Genomic DNA, 21,772 nt, shown 5'->3' with positions numbered 1-21,772 from the left:
GAAAAGCCCATTTGGGATAGAGAAGGAGATGCATGGAAGGTCAGGATCTCAAATCAATGGGAGTAGTTGAAGAGAAAACAGCTTGTAATACGGTATAGACGCCTCGTCCTATATAGGGTCCCCAACCCCCCCCCCCCCCCCTTTTCTTATTTTTTGTACAATTCTACTACAGGTTCAAGGTGTTGGATACTTTTGGGGGAATCGATTGACTCGGCAATTGCTATCTGAGTTGTGCCATATACAAACACAGTCGCGCACTAATCTGTGTACCAATATTGATTTATTCGTACTTAAAATTTAAATTAACACTGTTTTCAATAAAATCTACTTTTTAACCAATCACATCACATTTGTGCACAGATTAGTGCACAATTGTACTTGCAACTATATTTTTCCTTACTATCCGTCCATAACAATGCTAGGAAAGGCGTAAATACTAAATAGCGCGAACATATAGATATATATATAAATAAATATGAGTTTACATCGTATGTTCATATCAATTTATATATTTTTTTTATAAAAAAGATTTTGTGATTATAACACATTTCTACACATACACAGTTACTACAATCCATCTTGGGCTTCCGTTTCGCCCATAACAATATTATTAGAAGAATGAAAAATATCAACTATGGAGATATGGCAAGCAAATATCTAGGGAGTACAAATGTTTTCATTATTCTTTAAACTATCAGCTTTTTTCATCCTCAAAAGTATTGTTATTTATTTTTTAAATTAAAAGATGATTAGCATTTGCCATTTTTCTTCCCCTATATACGCGTTAGAGAATGACAGAATTATTAATGACAAACATGCATGATAGTTCTACCCTCAAATCCTTCATATTGCATTTAAGTAACTACTTTAAACAAAGTGCATCAACGGTAGTTCCCCCCAAGATTTTGCTACCAGGGGAAACTACTAAAACAGTCTTTTAACCTCTATTTCTAAAATAGCATTCTTTCCCCAGAAGGCTAAAAAATGACTAGCTGTGTAACCCAACATCAAGAAATCCAATCCCCACAAAATCGATTCTTATACACATTAACAAAGAAAAGATGAGCGCCAAAAATATATCCAATTTCTGCTCTCTCACTTGCTGTCAGTGAAATCTGCATCGATAACGTCCCCATCAGGTCCCTTGCCGGATGATTCTGAAGGGCCAGATTCACCACCAGGTGCAGGCCCAGCACCAGTGCCAGCGCCTGCACCAGGAGCACCTTGTTGGTTGTAAAGGGACTGGCCGAGCTGCATAACTTCCTGATTAAGGGCTGCCATGGCATCCTTAATGGCTTGGGTTGAACCCCCTGAAATTGCATCCTTGAGCTCTCCAAGTTTTGCCTCCACCTTCTCCTTCACTGGGCCTGGAACCTTATCTCCCAGCTCCTTGAGCTGCTTCTCTGTCTGGTAGACAACAGAATCAGCTTGGTTCTTTGTGTCGATGGCATCTCTCTTTTCCTTGTCTTCCTTTGCAAACTTCTCGGCTTCCCTGACCATTTTCTCCACCTGAACATTTCAGACACATTTTATATCAGTACCTTTTTCAGCTTTTGACCTAATGCTACGAAACCCAAAAGAGATCCTTTGTAACTAGCAGCTCTTGCTACAGTTCTAAGTACATCATAATTTAATTGATATAAATTGCACTATACTATTCACCTACAATTTATATTATAGCATACCTCATCACTGGGCAAGGTGCTGGCACCGGTAATTGTAATGTCTTGCTTCTTTCCTGTTCCCTTGTCAACAGCAGTGACCGAGAGGATACCATTGGCATCAATGTCAAATTTTACTTCAATTTGAGGGACCCCACGAGGAGCAGGTGGGATACCATCTAGACGGAAGCTACCAAGAGATTTGTTGTCCCTAACAAACTCTCGCTCGCCTTGGAGAACATTAATCTCAACACTGGTCTGTCCATCTGCAGCTGTGGAGAACACCTCTGACTTGGAGGTCGGCAGGGTAGTATTTCTTGGGATGATCTTTGTCATTACACCACCGAGGGTTTCTAGTCCTAGTGACAACGGAGTCACATCCAAAAGCACGATGTCACTGACATCCCCAGACAAAACACCAGCCTAGAATCAGATTTGCACACACGAATCAAACAAGAAACAATGTCAGTTCCATAATCTCAGCGAGCAGAACGCTATAAAAGATTATTGCAAAACATTAGTTTGATAGTTTGATCATACACTACATTCCAACAATAATAGGTGAAATCATTTTTTTTTATAAGTTCCAACAATAATAGGTGAAATCATCACGACAATGGGCATAACATATTTCATAAATGTGAAATCCTAGAGTAGCTGACCTGAACTGCAGCTCCCAAGGCAACGACTTCATCAGGATTAACTGTCACATTGGGATCTTTCCCAGTCATCTTCTTCACAAGCTCCTGAACAGCTGGAATTCGAGTTGATCCTCCAACAAGGATCACCTCATCTAAATCTTTGAAGGAGAGTTTAGCATCCCTCAAGGAATTTTCAACTGGTGTTTTAAGCCTGAAATATAATCAGTCTGAAAATGTTGAAGCAAATAGCTACCAAAAAAATAAAACAAAAACAATAAAAAGAAGTCCGCTAGAAAACCTTCTTGATGTCAAATCCCAACCATGGACTACAAATTAAGTGAGCCAAAAAACTGGGGTGTAATCAACAATATCATGCAATGATGAAAAGTAAAAATAAAAGCATGTTTGTAGTTTTGAAAGAATGGGAGGTACCTGTCAAGAAGGTCAGAACACAATTCCTCAAACTTGGCCCTAGTGAGGGTGGTTTCAATATGCTTGGGGCCATCTGCAGTGGCGGTAATGAAAGGCAAACTGGAAAAAAACAAGATTTAAACAATTGAACTTCAGTAGGACCTTCAACACAACTGCTCAAGCCTGGAAGAGGGAGAGAGAGAGAGAGAGAGAGAGGATTGATCGACAAAATAATTAGAGACAATCAAGATACCTAATATTTGTCTGGGTTAAGGATGACAGCTCCATCTTAGCTTTCTCAGCGGTCTCTGTTAGCCGCTGAAGAGCTTGTTTGTCCTTCAACAGATCTATTCCTTCATCTCTCTTGAAACTTGCAGCAAGCCAATCAACAACTCTCTGCATTTATTCGGTAATATTAAGCGGCAAGCCCTACCGTATCACAACACAATTCCTAAAACCTTTTTTTCCCTTTCCAAATAAAGGATAATGAAAACAAAAGCGTGGAGAATTAGTCAGGCCAGAAGAAGGGGAAAGAGGCAATAAGATCCTGACCTTGTCAAAATCGTCACCACCCAAATGAGTGTCACCAGAAGTAGAAAGTACTTCAAAGACTCCATCGCCAACCTCAAGCACTGCAATGAAAAAAGAACAATTAATTCTCAGAAATGTGATAGTCATCATGGAATGAATACAGTACATGTTACGTAGACAAAAAAAAGAACTAGATCAGTAACAATGCACTATCGTAGGTGGGAAAAGAATTTACATAAGTTTAGAAATGGTGGTAGTACCTGAAACGTCAAAAGTACCCCCGCCAAGATCAAACACCAAGATGGTCTCGTTATTCTTCTTTTCAAACCCGTATGCTAATGAAGCAGCAGTTGGTTCGTTGATGATTCTAAGAACATCTAAACCAGCAATACGACCAGCATCCCTTGTTGCTGTCCGTTGGGAATCATTGAAGTAAGCAGGCACCGTTACCACAGCTTTGGTAACTTTATCATTCAAAAACTTTGAAGCATCATCCACAAGCTTCCTCAAAACCTAAAAGATAGAGAAATCAGTAACAAGACAAATATCCAAAACCAAACAAACACAAACGTCCAAATTCATAGCAACAATCACCACACACTGCATGAAAGAAATGTTCATCACCATATACCCCAAGCTCCTTTTTTATGAGTATAATCACCATATACCCTAAGTTCTACCAAGCATAAAGATGCAAGTACCAATAAAGTTCTGGAAAATAGTAAACAAGAGTCTGCCTAATATCAAAAACCATGGACCAAGCCCAAATAAATTTGCAAGCTATGCCACATCCACATCAATTGAATCCAGTTCTCACTTAACATAAGTTCCCCATTTCAAAGATTCTAAAAACATTTTCTATTGTAACCTCTAGTTAGGTGTTTCTCAATTATACTTCCTGTGTACCTAGCCTTTGCCTATTCCTATAAATATAACTTGTTGATTACCTATCAAAAAAATAATATTATATTCATAGAAATAAGGAAAGCCCAGGTACACAGAAAGTAAACATGAAGAATGCCTAGCTAGTGGTTACAATGGAAAGAAGAAGGTCATGGACACTTACAATGGAAAGAAGAAATAAGATTCTAAAAACACGCGAACAATGTATTCCAAATTTTCTTGCTTCAACATCTTGTGACTAATCAAACATATCCAAAAACAAAAACTTCAAAGCAATCCCTTCACCAAAGCACCACAATCCCAAGCCAAAATCACGCCCCAAATGTCCAGATCTAACACAAAGTCGTCCATTGTCATAAGGATAAACCAAGCACCATACATCTTAAAACAATCCAACATGCACATAAACCCGAAAAATAAAAAATAAAATTAAAAGAAACAGCAACAAAAGCCCCGAAACCCATCGCCAGAAACTACAAACCCAAGCTCGATAAACCCAGATTAACACCAGTTCCGCCGTTCCCACAAACCAAGAATTCAACCAGCGCATGAGAAGCAACAAGGGAAAATTCATGACAAAGAGATATTTACCTGGGCGGATATTTCCTCAGCAGCGAACTGCTTTCCGATTGCTGGGCACTCCAACTTGACATTGTTATTCTCGTCCCTGACGACCCGGTAGGAGACCTGCTTGCTCTCCTCGTCCACCTCGGACATCTTCCTCCCAATGAACCGCTTGACGGAGAAGAACGTGTTCTCAGGGTTAACAACGGCCTGGCGCTTGGCGATCTGACCCACCAGCCTGTCCCCATTCTTGGTGTAGGCGACCACGGAGGGTGTGGTACGCTGGCCCTCCGCGTTCGTAACTATTGTCGGCTTACCTCCCTCCATAGCCGCCACCGCCGAGTTGGTCGTCCCCAAATCGATCCCCACCACCTTCTCGTTCACCACCCTCAACGGGCGCACCTTAGCGGCGGCTCTGAGTCTGGGGAACGACGCGGTATTGATTAGCCTCTGCCCGAAGAAGAAGCCTCTGGAAGACGATGAGAAATTGGGATGAAGGGATTTCTTCCGGAAGGAAGCGGTAGTACCGAGGCCATGAATTTGAGCAGTGGAAGAAGCCATGGAGAAAGACTTACAGAGAAGGACAAAGAAAAAGAAAGAAAAGAAATAGGGTTTGGGAAAGGTAAAGCGGAGGAAGGAGGAAGAGGGAACCGTGTGGTTGTGGTGGAGGTTGAAGTTGAACCTCCCAACTTCGTTCGGTGGAGTAGATAATAAAAAGGGAGAAGAAGAGGAGGGTTTATGAGTGAGAGTTAGGTGATGTGACACGTGGAGACTTCCGGAATGGTCTAGCTTTGTCCTGCGGATGAGACGATTATGGCCGTTGGATTCGTTTCCATTTTCTTTTCTTCTTTTTTCTTCGGTTCCCTTTTTGGGCTGTCCGGTGGGGGGGTGACGGGGGGATTGTCTAGGACTTTCTATGAATGGGCTACGGGCTTTATTTTCTCCTCTCTTTTTTTTTTTTATAAATACGTATAGATATACAAGTACAAATACGTTGAAAGTAGGATGCCTAATGAAATCCCGTACCTGAAGGTAAAAAAGAGATATGGAACAAGAAGCTGCACGGTTTCGTATCGGAGTTCCCATCTCATAGCCAGCCGGCCAGCCAGCGATGCATCTGTATATGCTTTGTACATATAATATATTCCCAAAACTGTTATTTAATAATGATACAATCGCAACATCACCAATAAGTTTTCTTGTTTGTTTGGTGGTTTCAATATTTTAGCACTATTTTCATATAACTCTGATTTTGCGTGGAAATGAAATGCTCACAAACTGGGTATAACATACACAAATGTGCTAATACTATACCATCTCGCTAAAATCCCCAGCAATTATGGGGTCGCAGTCACAAATAAATATACATCATCAAGTTGTAGTGGTCTTGGAATTTAAGAAAAAAAAAAAAATAGAAATAAAAACTCAAAAAGCACCACCATCAGCAACCAAACTCAGAGCCCTCAGGTTTCCTAATATTTGTTTGTCCCTATCAACTCCTTTGCAACACTCTTTCTCACAGGACACACTAATAAGAAGAGTGACCGACTTTGACAGATTCCAATACAACACCCCCCCCCAAAACATTGGAGTGGATATACACAGCAACCACAAGTACGAAAGATTTTGAAACAGTTGCTACGAGTGCAAAGCCATGAACAAATTCTGCTTCCGAGCATGTTCTGGAACTAATTTATTGATGATATCAAGTGGTATTCCCGACAGCTCTGTCAACAACAACAAAAGAAGCCCCCATTGGGCGGCATGGGAAGTCAGGCAAAACCAAACCCCAACAATATATTTCACAATAGGTTCAAGAATGCACATGTGAGTTCAACAACATCAACGAACAGATTGGTTTTATTCTTGTAATCCTTTTTTAAATGACTTTGTAAACTTAATTAAAGCATGTTCTGTTCCCGACTACAATTTCTCACCATTTTTCTTCTGTCCAATTATGCAGAACATTGCATGCCATGAAGTATGAAAACTAGAACAATAGTGCTTTTTTATCTTCATTTTTTTTTTTTTTTTTTGCTGAATAAGTTGTGTAGCTCCATTTATTCATTATAATGTTTTCAATCTCGCTAACATATGTAATTCCTAAGTGACACTTTGATGAAATAAAACTCAAAAACGTGAAGGTACGAAGAAGAGCATATGTGCTCTTAATTGATATAAACTATCCTACTCTGTTCGATTAGCAGAGAAAAACTATCCAACACTTTCCACAACTACTTGCATCGAGTGTGCAGTTCTATTGCCCGAGGGGGAGGGGGAGGGGGAGAAGAGGCGCAAGGCTAATTCTGTATGCAGTTTTCTACGTGATTTCTCTTTTTCCCAGATCACTTCTTGAGTTGCCTCACTCAAGCCATCTTTTCCTTTTTCCTTCAATATTATTTTTTCATTTAGCAATTACAACAATGAAGAGATTCTTTTTTATAAGCAACAGTGAATTTCAGAGAATTAAGAACGCAAAGAAGGCAATGTAATTTTCTTCATAGAAAACAGAGCAGCACTACGATGGTATGATATGCTTATTAAATTTGATACCTACCCTGGGATTTAAAATTAAACAGAGGAGGAAGAGGGCGGCCATTAGGAAGGCGTGTGTTTGGGTCCCTCAGCTCATCGAAGAAAGGGTGAATGCAAGCTTCCAACTGCAGTACACAACAGAAAAGGGTGAGCATTGAATAATACTTTCTGGCCAATGGAAAATAAAACAAGGGAAATTTGCTTACAGCAGTGCATCGCAAATTGGGAGAGTACTGGAAAAACCTACATACGAGGTCCACTGCTTCTGGGGGCAAACGTTTTTGGAAGACCTGTTGGGTGAGAATGATGAGAGTCCCACAAACAAATTTATTTGTAGCCAGCAAATGCTAATTGCATCTTATTATTATTATCATCATCATCATCATCATTAATAACAATAAACAGTATAAAGCTGACATAGGTGCATATAAAAATATAAACAGTGGGACTACATGAAAGGTTTTACAAGTTTTGCATGAGAAGAGAACAAATTACAATAAAGAACAAGAAAATAAGGGGAAAAAAGACACATTCTTCAGTTAAATGGAGCAGATCACGTGTGTACTGTAGGTTATATGAGAATGCAAAGACAGTACACAGTATCTAAAATTAATACTCATGCTTATTCCAAGCCATGCACAGTGGCAATTCAGGAGAGTTAAAATGGAACCAGAGCCCTGCAAAACTATACCTCCTGCAAGGGTTTCCTACACACTTATTACATAGGCAGGATCTTGGTAATAATAAACATCCTGAACTTGCCAGAATGTCCAGCCCAGTATATAAAGTCCAGTCTTGCAACTTTAATCAATGAAGCATCCTCCAACAACCAAGGAACTTAGTCCATTCAAAAAGGCACCAACAGACAAAGACAATTGATGACATCGGAAGTATGGTACAAGGAAGGGAAAAGAACATACCTTGTGCCATGGATGAGGCTTTATCTGGGGGAACTTAAATTCTGTATAATTTGGATTCATGCACTTTATCTCCTCCCTCGTAGGAGTTCCCAAAACCTTGACAAAAAGTTTAAAATACATTAAATAATTATCTTTTCATTACTGGAAACTGACTTGGACAGTGACCAATTATTGGTTGTAGTCACCAAAACCTCCCTGGCTCTTGAAATACTTGACAGCATAGTTTTTTCCTTTTTTTTTTATTGGATGACGGGGGAACCACCCCAAGGCAAAGCCCATAGGCTCAACCATGGAACCTAAACACCCAGGGAGACTAGCACAGCAACCCACCACCATGGCCTCCCACTTAAATCGTAGTTTGATCCCAAGGGGAACCGAACCTGTGGCATGGGGCTCATGCACACAAGTTCACTCTTACGACTTGGGCTACCCACGGGTTGGACAACAAAGTTTTTTCATAGAGATAAACAATATATGATGGATTGGAAGATTCAGAACACAAGTAATTTGGAACATTTTTTTAACAACTAAATTGTCTGTGCTATAAATTCACTTGGAAAGCACTGGACTCCTTGTTTCCTGTTTCCATTTGCCAAAAAAAAAGGTGAAAACTCTTGATCTGTAATTTTTGTTAAAACTAAAAATATCAACAGAAAACTTTGAACTTGCAGAGCTAATTCATTCCCAGAATGACAATATTCAACCAAGATATAAAGTCTAAAGTAATATCTAAAACCCAAATCCTTCTATACTTGTCTGACAAGTTTGGAAACTTCATACTTTTTTTTTTTTTCACTTGTAGCCAAAATATGAATTTCAAATTGTTCTATGTAAAACTTCGCGTGGACAGGTGGAAAGTATTGAATAAGCTCACCTTAATGATCTCAACTAGTTGATCAACTCCACTTTCACCAGGAAACAAAGGCTGAAAAAGAAGTTGGATTCAAAACATTATCAGCAGAATATTCAAGGCAACTGTAAAACAAGGCCAAGTATCCGTATAGAATCAAGTATCAACCAACCTGTCCAAGAATTAATTCAGCCATCACACAACCAGTAGACCATATATCTATTGCAGTTGTGTATTCAGTGGCACCAAAGATGAGCTCAGGAGCTCGATAATATCTTGAACAGATGTAAGAAACGTTGGGTTCTCCTTTCACCTGATAAAATGCAAAAGGGGCTACTCTCAAAGCAGATAAAAAAGACACAACCGTCAATAGCAAGAGTGAAATGAAAAACTAACCAACACTTTTGCACTCCCAAAATCACAAAGTTTCAGCTGATGTGTATGGGGATTGACCTGGACAGTGACCAATTTCAAGTGTGAAAAATTAAAGGAAAAGAGATATCCTGAAATGAACATATTTAAAGACACCAACAAATTCAACTCATCTACTTCATATTAAAGAATCACGAAATAAAATTAAGTCTAAATAATCAAAATATAAACCAAACTCATAGTTGGGAAAAGAGCAAACAGCCATACTCCTTAGAAGCCAAGTTAACCAAAAGATGGTTCAGACTTTTCAGAGTCATCCAAGTCCCTAGAATTATAATGAATTAAAAAAAAAAAAAAAAAAAACAAACAAACAAACAATGTGATTTATTATCAGAGATCAAGTTTCAAGCTTCAGATGAGAGAACATGATTCTATAACCATAACATAGACTCTGAAAGAAGCCTCAAACGTTCATCCCAAAACAGAGTTTCAAGGGCGGGGAGACTCTTGATGACTAGTTGAATAGCTACTTCTGAAAGCATAAGACACCAACAGTGTCTGAACAAAGCCATAATTTACATTAAGTGAAAAGGCGTTGATGGTTTTGAGAAGATAGTGGAACTGTGGGAGACTGTGGACTGAGATATGTTGCAAACTGGCAGCCATTGATCAATTAAGTATTTTAGCATAACAGCAAAATAGGATCATAACGCCATCAATTCCATGTAAAGGAGACTTTAGGGAAGAGGACAAGATGAATGAGCATATCTGAGATTAAAAGGCATCCTCATCTTTGAAAATTATAGACATGTTATATTCCCCATAGACAAACAAGAATGTGTGCATGCTTACATACATGCACTACTGTACATATAAAAATATGTATCCCAACATAGAAGCCATGGAAGCTCCTCAGTTTTTTTTTTTTTTTTTTGATAAGTTAGAACCTCCTCAGCTTATTATCATTTAACATAGCATATGATCAAGACATGCCAATTGCACACATGCAACATTGTCTCTACAACTTTTTTTTTTTTTTTGTTTTTTTGATAGTTAATAAGAAATTTTATTCCAAGTAAATAGGCATAGCCCAAGTACATAAGAAGTGTACAAGAGAATACACCTAAATACAAACTAAAGCAAAACAAAATTAAAGAACAGCATTACAAATATTCATATCCCTCACTAGATTGTTCACCCAAAAATTTAAAGTGCTAAAGAAAAAATCCGTAAATTCCCTCGTAGTGCGTTCACAATCTTGGAAGCACCTCCCGTTTCTCTCAAGCCATAAACACCACGAAGGAATTGTTACAGAGATAATTTTAGGCCTTTCTATTTCTAGATAGTATAGCAGAGAAATAGGTGGCTGTAAATAGACTTAACGTGTAGATACTTAATGTGTACAGTGTAAACAGCAGCAATCAACCGCTGAAATCACTCTGAAAATGCTGGCTCTCTGTTGTAACTCTATTCTATATAAATGAAAGAAATTAATGGAAAGAGGTATCCAGACCAAAACTGACATGGTATCAGAGCCCCTCTAATTTCCGTCGCTTTGGTCTTAATCACGGAGCAATTTTTTTCTTGGGAGGATTTTGTTCACTGATTCAGCAAGTTCTTTCTTGCTCTTAGTGGGTCTCGGTGCTTTCTGTGGGATCAAACCTTGTGGGTTTGAATTTTGGTGGCTGTCGAAAATTTTCCAGAGTTGCACAACTCTGTTCTTGTTGTGGGCTAATTTTTTTCAGTGGATTTCTTTTGGTGGCTGCACATACCTCGGTCTGTTGGCATTTTCTGGTGGTGCCTGTGTGATTCTCTCGGTGCTCTTGGTTGTTGTGAGCTGTTTTTTTTGTCGTGGGTCATCTGCTTGCAGCTGTCGGCATTATTTGCAGTTTGCAGCTGAGTGATTCTCTAGGTGCCGTGAGTTATTTTCTTGGTGGGTCATTTGTTTGCAGCTGTCGGCATTATCTGTGGGTAGTGGAGTGTGAATCGACCAACTCTGGACTTGGTGGACAGGTTTCTTCTTGTTTCCGTGGGCTTTTTTTTTTTTCTGCCATGGCTTTAGGCTTTTCTTTCACTTGGTGATTGGCACTGTTTTGATTTAGGCTTGCTATTATTATTATTTTATAATTTTAGGCCTTTCTATTATTATTATTTTTTGATTGCTTGGGCTGATTTCTTTTAATAGACTCTCTCATCATGTCTATTGAAAATACTATTGTACGATTTACTAGCAAAAATTTTCCAACATGGGAATTTCAGTTTAAGATGTTTTTGAAAGGGAAAGAATTATCAAATCATATTGATAGTTCTGTTCAAGTTCCCACTGATGATAAGGAATTTTCCCAATCGGAGGTCAAGGATGCTAAGGTGATATCTTGGCTGTTGGGAACGATTGAGCCTCATCTTGTTACCAATCTTCGGTGTTTTACTACGGCTCAGGCTATGTGGGATTATATTCACCGTATTTACCATCAAGATCATAGTGCTCGGAAGTTCCAATTAGAGTTGGAAATTAGTAATTATAGTCAAGGCAATTTACCTATCGCACAATTTTATTCTAGTTTTATTAACCTTTGGAGTGACTATTCTGCCATTGCTCATGCTAAGATTCCCACTGCGGCTCTTCAAACAGTCCATGCTGAGAGTCAACGCGATCAATTTTTAATGAAGTTTCGACCCGAATTTGAGCCCGTTCGAGCTGGTTTATTGAACCGTGATCTGGTTCCTTCTTTAGACATTTGTTTGGGAGATTTGTTGTGTGAAGAACAACGGTTATCCACTCAAATGAGTATGACTTTTGAGAAGATCTTTTCCGAGACTGTGAATGTAGCCTATGCAACACAAGGGAGAGGGAGGAACAAGTTGCAATATTTTAGTTGCAAGGAATTTGGTTATATTGCTCACAACTGTTCTTAGAAAGTTTGTAACTACTGCAAAAAAAAGGGTCATATCATCAAAGACTGTCGAATACAGCCTCAGAATCGCCAATCCCAAGCTTTTCAGGCTGTTGTTCAGTCTTCTGCTTCTTCTTCTGTGCCGCCTATTGTAAGCTCTGATTCATTGGTTCTCACACCAGCAATGGTCCAACAGATGATTGTGTCTGCTTTCACGGCCTTAGGCCTTCAAGGTACGGGTACTAATTCAACTTCTTGGATTGTTGATTCAGGTGCTTCTAATCATATGACTGGTAATACGATGGGTCTTCATGATATTCGTAAGTATAGAGGCACGCAAAATATTCATATCGCTGATGGCAGTACTCTTCCTATTACTGTTGTTGATAATTTGGGCTCTTCATTTCACGATGTTTTTGTCTCTCTTGGATTGTCTACCAATTTGATTTCTGTTGGACAATTGGTAGATAATAGTTGTGATGTTCACTTTTCTCGTGGTGGTTGTTTTGTGCAGGATCAGGTGTCAAGGACAGTGATCGCGAAGGGGCCTAAAGTAGGACGTTTATTTCCCTTACAGTTTTCTATTCCTAATGTTGTTTCTCTTGCTTGTACGGCTACTGCCAATAATAATGAAGTTTGGCATAAGAAATTAGGTCATCCTAATTCTGTTGTCTTGACTCATCTTATGAAACATGGTTTTTTGGGCAATAAAGACTCATTTTCTTCTTCTCCTGTATCTTTGATTGTGCTACCTATCGTCTTGGTAAAAGTTAAACTTTACCTTTTGCTACGCATGGTAGTCATACTTCTAACTGTTTTGAGATTGTGCATACTGATATTTGGGGTGTGAGTCCTGTTTACTTCTTATGGTCAGTATTGTTATTTTGTGACGTTTATCGATGATTATAGTCGATTCACCTGGATATATTTTCTCCGTTCTAAAACTGACGTATTTTCTGTCTTCAAAAAATTTGTTGAGCTTGTCGAGACACAGTTCAGTACTTGTATCAAAACTTTACGCTCCGACTCAGGGGTGGAGTACATGTCTCATTCTTTCCAAACTTTTCTTTAGCAAAATGAGAATTGCCCTTATACTCCTCAACAAAATGGAGTCGCTAAGCGTAAGAATCGTCATATCTTAGATGTCGTCCATACGTTGTTGATTGATTCTTCTGCACCTCATAAGTTTTGGGTAGAGGCTTTATCTATCGTTGTCTATTTGATCAATCGTTTACCTACTACCATACTAGATTATGATTCTCCTTATTCTCAATTATTATCTCCTGAGTATCAACCCTTTCATACATTTGGGTGTGTTTGTTTTGTTCATCTGCCGCCTGTTGAGCGTCACAAGCTTGTTACACAGTCTATTACATGTGCCTTTATGGGATATAGTCCTACTCAGAAAAGATTTGTTTGTTATGATGCTCATGCAAATAAATTCCGAATCTCACGGAATGTGATTTTCTTCGAAAATCAATATTTCTTTCAATCTCAGGTTATTTCTGATCCTCTTATTACTCTTCTTCCCACTTTTGATGATGTGTCCTCCTCTATTAAGCGATTTCAACCAAGTATGGTGTATCATCGTCGTCTTCCCTCTTCTTCAATGCCCCTTCCAGACACTGATCCGTCATCTGATTCTGCGGTTCTTATACCTCGGCACTCCACCCGGGTTACATAGATAGGTATGGTTTTCCTCACATCTTGCTTACTGCCACTCTCGACACTATTTATGTTCCTCACTCTTATGCCCAGGCATCCACCCAAGCATATTGGCAGCAAGTAGGGCTACAAACGAACAAAGCAGCTCGTGAAAAATTCAAGATCGACTCGTATAAACTCGACTCCAACTCGGTTCATTTAATAAATAAGTTGTTCTTGAACAATATTCGTATAAACTCAATTCGACTCGTTTTGAACTCGTCACAATACTCATAATATTTATGTATATATTTAAATATATACTTACATATATTCTTTTATTTATATATTTAATATGCTATATATATTATTTTTGATAGTTTGTATAAGTAATATATGTTGTTATTTTAAGTTTAGGTACAAGTAACATGTTTTATTATTTTACAATAATAATATATTAAGTTCATAAAAATAAACAACTCTAATTGATTGCGATACTTTCTTAACTAATCTTATTTTGATTATTTTGCCATATTTAATATTATATCAAGGATAATTGAATACTTTAATATTAAATTAATAGCTTTATTATGTAATTTTTTAAATGAATTTAATGTATTAGGCATTCTTGATGTCATATGTATTGGAAAGTGACAATGAATCAATGTTACATTGATATTTGATAGGCTTATATTTTTTTTTTTTTTATGTCGGGGAACCTCTCCAAGGTAGGGCCCTTTGGACCCACCCCTGCAGAATAAACCCCGGTCCCGTGCACCGCACCCTCGGAAGTTTCCCTACACGGAACTGGTTAAATCGCTGGCTTTTCACCAGGGGGTGTGGCCCCAAAGGATTGTTTGCACCTATGAGGTGTTGAACCTTGGACCTTGAAGGGAATGAGACCCCAAGACCAAGGCCTTCACCACTTAGGCCAACCCCTTGGGGTTAATAGGCTTATATTTTAGTATGTGTATATGGCTTATATCAAGTTAAAATTGATTAAGAGAAATAATCACATTTATTTATTAAAAAAAGAAAAATAAATAATCTCATTTGTGCTTCAGCAACCAAAAAAAATAAAAAATTGTGGATAAAATTTAAACCGAGCTCGAGTCGAGCTACTCGAGCTCATATCAAGTCGTATATTTTTTGTACTCGAGTTCGATCATCATTTATGTTAGACGAGTCGAGCTGGATCATAAATTTCCAATATTTTTCGAGCTCGAGTCGAGTTCGAGCAGATATATATGCTAAAGGAGCTCTTGACTCCTTGTTTGAATTCGAATCAATTTGGTTCGTTTGTAGCCCTAGCAGAAAGCCATGCAAGAGGAAATCACTCTTCAAGACAATCACACTCGGGACATTGTTATTTGTCCCTCTAATGTCAAACCTATTGGCTGTAAATGGACATATTCAGTCAAGTTTCGAGCTGATGGCTCACTGGACAGATATAAGGCCCGTCTCGTGGTTCTTGGGAACTAGAGTATGGTATTGATTATGAAGAGACATTTGCACCTGTTGCTAAAATAACTACGATGCGGACTATCTTGGCACTTGCTGCGTTGCAACTGCGGTCTCTCCGGCAAATGGATGTGAAGAATGCTTTTCTACATAAGGATTTGAATGAAGAAATCTATACCTCCCCACCTCCCAGCATGTTTGCTACACTTTCCTCAGAGGTTTGTCGGCTACGTCGATCCTTGTATGGACTGAAACAGGCTCCGCATGCATGGTTTGCCAAATTTCTCTCTAACCTACTTGCTTTTCATTTTACTCAAGGGTCAATTTGATTCCTCTCTTTTTCTTCGCAAGACTTCTGCAGGAATCGTATTGCTTCTCGTATATGTCGATGACATTGTGATTACTAGCTCCGCTACTGAGTTAATTAAGCAATTACAACAGCATCTCAATGCCTCTTTTCACATGAAAGATCTTGGTCCCCTACAGTACTTTCTTGGCCTTGAGGTATAGCTTACTCCAACTGGTACGTTGTTACACCAACACAAATACATGCAGGATGTTATTTCATTGGGTGGTCTCCAATCAGGTAACTCTATTTTTACTCCCTTGGAGATAAATCTTAAGCTTCATCAGTAAGAATGGGAGCTTCTATGAGATCCATCTTTGTATCGACAACTTGTTGGGAGTTTGAACTATTTGACAATTACTCGTCCTAACATTTCATTTGCTGCAGCAAGTCAGTCAATTTATACAGGCTCCTCGACGTCTTCATTTAGCTACTATCCGCCGCATTATCCGGTATCTGAAGGGGACCACTACTCGCGGGTTGTTCTTTCCTAAAGAATCCTCCTTACAGTTGGTGGGGTATAGTGATGCTGATTGGGCCGAATGTGCAGATACCCGTCGCTCTATTACTGGCTAGTGCATGTTCTTAGGCAATGCACTCATTTCTTGGAAGAGTAAAAAGCAAAACATAGTTTCCAAATCTTCTACTAAGCCTGAGTATCGTGCTATGTCTTCCGCATGCTCTGAGATCACATGGCTTCGTGGGTTATTAGGGGAACTTGGTTTTCCTCAGCTGCATCCCACTCCTCTTCATGCTGATAATACCAATGATATTCAAATCACCGCTAATTCTGTCTTCCATGAACGTACAAAATATAACGAAGTCGATTGTCATTCCATTCATGAATCATTTGACAAACATATGATTACTCTCCCTCACATTTCCACTGAATGCCAAACTGCAGACATATTCACTAAAGCTCTTTCTCGGCACCGGCATCAGTTCTTGGTTAACAAATTGATGCTTCTTGATCCAACAACATCAATTTGAGGGGGGATGTTACAGAGATAATTTTAGGCCTTTCTATTTCTAGATAGTATAGCAGAGAAATAAGTGGCTGTAAATAGACTTAACGTGTAGATAATACTTAATGTGTAAAGTGTAAACAGCAGCAATCAACCGCTGAAATCACGCTGAAAATGCCGACTCTCTATTGTAACTCTATTCTATATAAATGAAAGAAACTAATGGAAAGAGGTATTCAGACCAAAACTGACAGGAATCATCCTCCATTCAGCTTTATTGCCTCCACAACTAGCAGCACCTTCCCAACCAGCCAAGAAATCCACCACATGAAAAGGCATCACCCAAGCAATGCCTAACCTTGCGAATAACTCATTCCACAAAACAGTCACCATTTCGCAATGAAGAAACAGGTGGTTAACAGATTCACCATCTTTTTTACACATGAAGCACCAATCCATCAAAAATAAACCCCTTTTCCTCAAATTATCAGTAGTTAAAACTTTCTCCAGCTACACCAACCAACAGAAAAATGCAACTTTACTAGGCACTCTACAACTATTCTCGACATTCATATAGGATTGTCCGTAATGTAAATGCTACACCAAAATAACACCTCTCACAAATGAGTTGCAAATGCTACTGGTCGATGAATAATGGGCTTCACATGGAATTAGCATGATAGCTATCATACATTCATGTAAATCAATGCAGTCATACCCAAAATGAGAAATGAGTCTCACGCTATAAACATAATTTTAATCTTACTAGCAAGTTTTGAGGCTTGATGTCACGGTGGCAGATACCGATACTATTATGTATATAGGCAAGTGCCCTGCAGATCTACACCAAGATCAGTTAAAAAAGATATTAGCAAAAACACACATTAAAAAAAAAAATGAGAAACCAATGAAGCATATATGGCTTTTGTTAAATGGTAAGTTATCCACACACTGATTTTTGCATCCATGAACTACCCCACCCCATTTATGAGCGAAGAAATACCATTTGCATCAGCATGTTCTGAGCATGAAAATCACAAAAAATGAGGAAGTAATGACTTATTTTGAAACACTAGGACCATTAGAATAAACAAAATTGGGGGGGGAGAGAGAGAGAGAGAGAGAGAGAGAGAGAGAGAGAGAGAGAGAGAGAGAGAGAGAGAGAGAGAGAGGGAGGGAGGGAGGGACAGGCAACACTACTTGGAACCAAGGTTGGTCATTAGAAAAAGTAATAACAATATTCAACAAATAGCCATAGACGAAATGTGTTTGCAACTAATTTAGAAATTCTAGCCCATAAAGTACTACTGATAGTTCAATGATGATGAAAATGTTAGCCTCCAATTATCCCATTTAAGTAGTTTAATTCAAAAACAAAAGAAAACTATGCAACTAATTTAGTAGAGAATGAACAGTTAAGGATTAGCTTTTACATTCAAGAATTCTTTCCATACGGTTTTGCTCTGCTAATTTGATGAACCAAGAAAAGCCCAAGTCACATATGAATTTATACTTCAAAAGGAGCAGTTGCCATTACAATTGAAGCTCCTTGGACTTGGAATCATTATAAACCACAATAACCCTCCTCCCAGACAAAGTGAGATCTCATTTCCAAACTATTATCTAGTATTCTCCCAATAGAGGGTGTTACTACTAGACAGCACCATTACTATAAGCATTGTAAAAGACTTAACTACCATTACTATAAGTAAACGATTGTATTAATAAGAATAGGTATAACCCAAGTACACAAGATGCTATACAAGTGGTAACATCTATCTAGGAAGAAGAAATAGAAACAAGAAAATCATGAAAATCAAGCCATTGAAATCAACAGCTTTGGCCCATAAAAACAAAGTTCTAACAAAAAATAACTACCAATTATGTATGCCTAAGTACACTAAAAGATTATTCTTTCACTAAAACGTGTTTTTTTCATAACATAAAATTGCAGTTTTTATATCCCATATATATTTGAAAACAAGATCAATGTATTGGAGATCAAAGAAATATACGAAAACTGCAAGAAGTATGGAATCAAGAAAAATTAATATGTACCTGGTAGGTATAAAGCTTAACATAGATTAAGGGCATTCGCTGGTTGATCCTGCTATAGTTCCTTGCAATACGATTGACAGTTTCAGGGACAAATTCAAGAACAAGATTCAAGTAAAGCTCTTCTTTGTCTGTAGTTGAAAAGAAGCAGTGCTTAAGGGCAACAATATTTGGATGATCCAACATCTGCATTATCTGTAACTCCCTATTTTTATAGCGCTTGTCTTGGAGAACCTTCTTTATAGCAACAATCTCTCCAGTTTCTCTACACTTTGCCTGCTCAAAGACAACAAGATTACTTAAAATGTGGAATATCGTCAAAATGAGCGGAAAATAGTTTAACAGCAATAAACCATAGCACAACTTACCTGGAAGACAACACCAAAAGAACCAGTCCCAACCACATGTTCTGCAATATAACTGACTGACTGTCAAACCAAATACACACGTTGAGAAAATTGTAAGCAACCCACTGACTTTGATCACACAACCACATGAAACCCTCCAAAATTTATAATTAGATTTATTTCCGACCTGCCTAGTTTGACTGTTTCGACCACCAATTGTAGTTCGTATTACATTTCCAGTTTCAGCACCAGCACCATCAATTATATCTGGTTCACTATCCTGCAAGAGACTACACAGTAAGAAGTAGCAACAGGCACATATAAAAAAAAAAAAAAAAAGTAAATAAAAAAATGCAAGTGTCTCAAAACATTTTCATAATTCAAAGAAAAGAATCAAACACTCTCCAACCACACAAAAGTGCCCTTGCAAGTATCCAATGATTCATTTACCATTTTTCCTGCTTGATGTTAATCGCAGCAAATAGATTTTTTATGAGTAATTGCGACAGATTCTTGAAGGGAATAGAAGCAACTATTGGCTACTTGCAATGATTAATGGGGAGAAGCAAGGATTTTAGCACCAAGAAATAAATAAAAATTAAAAAAAAAAAGGTAAAATTTATAGCAGCTTACTCTGTCCTCATCATGATCAACCTTGTCCCTTAGTCTCATCTCAAGCATCTCTCTCCCCAGCCAATCAACTGAACTAGACGAACCCTTGAATCCATTAACAGACCTGGAACTGCCCACTCCACCATTTCCTAGGCTGGCAGACGCCATAAATGTGACTGGTGAATGTTAAAGTCACTAATATGTGCTACCCTCGCAATATTTTATTGTTCCGCTTCCCATACCATCCAAACACCTATATTCCCAAAATAATCAGTTGCAATGTTGCACGGTCTTAATCCAGAAACAGATTTTTTTGTTTTGATAAGTAATGAAGGATTTTATTGATGACAATAATAGGCATAGCCGATGTACAAAATTCAGAAACAGATATTAAATATACAAAATATGGTAGACACTTCTCATCCTGTTCATTTTAGACATTTGTAAATATTCGAACTGATATAGTCCTCAGTAATTTTGTCTCATTTGAAACTTCAAACCAATTATACTATTTTCTTTTTTTTCCCTGAAAAGAGATATTATTAGCCAAAATTAAGATATATAAAGCAACCCACACTATTGCCAATCGAGGGTTAAGTGATTGAAACCAAATTAGGTGTTTACAATTGTCTTATAGGGATCCAACAATCACATAATCATCTAAACAGATTAGGTTTTGGATGGAAGAATAGCCACCAACCATTTATCTACATTACCAGAGAAGCGGCATAGGACTACAGAAAAAAAAGCTTCATTAACAGGGTTTTTGTTTCTTGTGCAGCAAAACTATGTGTTGATCACCATAAAATACAATAGATAAGAAAGAAAAACACAAAAGAACTGATGAGAAACCATTTTTCCTTTCCTCCTTACGCACGTCATGGTGAAGGTTATGCATCAACGATCGGGCAGCCAAATCCCGATGATGAAAAAGGAAGACAAACCAAGTAAGAAATTCATAATGGGAGAAAGCTTGTACAGACAACAAACAAATCCTTATAATGAAAACGCGTCACATAACTTTCAATGTTATGCAGAGCTCATAAACCAACTCACCTGAGTAGAGTAAAGAATAAAAAGGCAATGGTTACGAAATGCTGCACCAGCTCAACGCTATACCCAACAGCAAAGCACAACCCTAAGCATGAGGCACATGGATTAAAAAAAAAAAAAGTAAGACAAGCAAGTGATATGTTTAGATACTGATATGTACATCAAGCTTAACAAATTAAATTAAGAGAAATACTTAAAACGCTCATAATTATGAGTACTTGAAGGATAATAATCCACTTTGTTTAGACACTGATATGTACATGAAGCTTAACAAAGTAAATTAAGAGTAATACTTGAAATACCCATAATTACAAGTACTTGAAGAATAATCCACTTGTTCTTAAACCAAACTACCAAATACGAGCTTTGTCAACTCCTATCGGATTTGCACTAAGATAATAGTATAATCTAACAAGAACATTTTCACATAAAATCTAAATTCACAAGACTCACAAACTCAAGAGGGGTAAAGAAAGATCGATCAGATCTAGACCTAAACCGCCGCAATCTTTCGAGGCCAGAAAAATTACAGAGGAGAAAGGAATCAACCACGAACCTTCCAAAGAAAAAACTGCATCAAACTCTGGAAAGTCAGGTCATATTTACAGAAATTCATGAAAATTTTCCCTGACCTAACACAGAGGATTTTCCACAGAACCAACCATTCCTAATGTTGTGAATTAAATTTGTTTCTGTGTTTTTGTTGTAAACTCACCTGCTATTGTCTCCGGACGAAGAATTGGAATCGGAGCTCGCGCATTTTACTTAGATTTTTTCGATCTCAAATTCTAAATCAACATTTTTTTTTTTTTTTCTCTTTTCCTGTTTTTAAGTTTTTTTCCTATTCTTTTTTGAAAGATTTCTTTTCCCTTTTTTTTTTTTTTTTTCTCTGAGAGTGTGTGAGGAGTAACAATAGAAAGAGGGTGTTGCCGTTTCGATGACTTTTCTGACAGCTTCTCAGTCTGAGAGACGCTCGTTCAAGTGTATATCTGGCCCTTCATTTGGGT

General features: G+C 38.0%; 2 protein-coding genes across 3 annotated transcripts; both read right to left on the bottom strand.

Moving 5' to 3' along the window:
* Positions 1–826: 826 nt before the first annotated feature.
* LOC122311138 (stromal 70 kDa heat shock-related protein, chloroplastic-like) lies at positions 827–5,430 on the bottom strand. Its single transcript, XM_043125557.1, has 8 exons — positions 4,739–5,430; positions 3,505–3,757; positions 3,266–3,345; positions 2,967–3,109; positions 2,735–2,833; positions 2,324–2,513; positions 1,686–2,084; positions 827–1,509 (listed from the first exon to the last, which is right to left on the bottom strand). Exons 1-8 carry the CDS (start codon positions 5,270–5,272, stop codon positions 1,096–1,098), a joined length of 2,112 nt encoding a protein of 703 aa, XP_042981491.1. The 5' UTR covers positions 5,273–5,430; the 3' UTR covers positions 827–1,095.
* A 566-nt stretch (positions 5,431–5,996) lies between these two features.
* LOC122311139 (shaggy-related protein kinase kappa-like) lies at positions 5,997–21,706 on the bottom strand. Of its 2 annotated transcripts, none has more exons than XM_043125558.1 (14): positions 21,481–21,706; positions 20,769–20,850; positions 19,734–19,965; positions 19,288–19,380; positions 19,122–19,181; positions 18,757–19,029; positions 17,465–17,539; positions 9,413–9,469; positions 9,189–9,329; positions 9,041–9,091; positions 8,167–8,262; positions 7,453–7,536; positions 7,269–7,371; positions 5,997–6,438 (listed from the first exon to the last, which is right to left on the bottom strand). In XM_043125558.1, the coding sequence occupies exons 3-14, from the start codon at positions 19,878–19,880 to the stop codon at positions 6,350–6,352; spliced, it is 1,269 nt and encodes a 422-aa protein (XP_042981492.1). In that variant the 5' UTR covers positions 19,881–19,965; positions 20,769–20,850; positions 21,481–21,706; the 3' UTR covers positions 5,997–6,349. The 2 variants fall into 2 exon arrangements, with proteins under 2 accessions (XP_042981492.1, XP_042981493.1); XM_043125559.1 differs by lacking the exon at positions 21,481–21,706 and adding an exon at positions 21,219–21,260.
* Between the last annotated feature and the right edge of the window lie 66 nt (positions 21,707–21,772).

Source organism: Carya illinoinensis, chromosome 5 (assembly GCF_018687715.1).
Source record: "Carya illinoinensis cultivar Pawnee chromosome 5, C.illinoinensisPawnee_v1, whole genome shotgun sequence".
Taxonomy (NCBI): domain Eukaryota; kingdom Viridiplantae; phylum Streptophyta; class Magnoliopsida; order Fagales; family Juglandaceae; genus Carya; species Carya illinoinensis.
This window is presented reverse-complemented; position numbering and strand designations above follow the sequence as displayed.

Coding starts and splice junctions, on each gene's coding strand:
- LOC122311138 (XM_043125557.1), bottom strand. CDS start 5,272: ATGGCTTCTTCCACTGCTCAAATTCATGGCCTCGGTACTACCGCTTCC. Junction 3,758..4,738: donor CTGAGGAAATATCCGCCCAG/GTAAATATCTCT, acceptor TCTATCTTTTAG/GTTTTGAGGAAGCTTGTGGA. Junction 3,110..3,265: donor GTGGTGACGATTTTGACAAG/GTCAGGATCTTA, acceptor GAATAAATGCAG/AGAGTTGTTGATTGGCTTGC.
- LOC122311139 (XM_043125558.1), bottom strand. CDS start 19,880: ATGGCGTCTGCCAGCCTAGGAAATGGTGGAGTGGGCAGTTCCAGGTCT. Junction 19,381..19,733: donor TTGATCATGATGAGGACAGA/GTAAGCTGCTAT, acceptor AGTCTCTTGCAG/GATAGTGAACCAGATATAAT. Junction 9,470..17,464: donor TCAAGCCTCAAAACTTGCTA/GTAAGATTAAAA, acceptor GTCACTGTCCAG/GTCAATCCCCATACACATCA.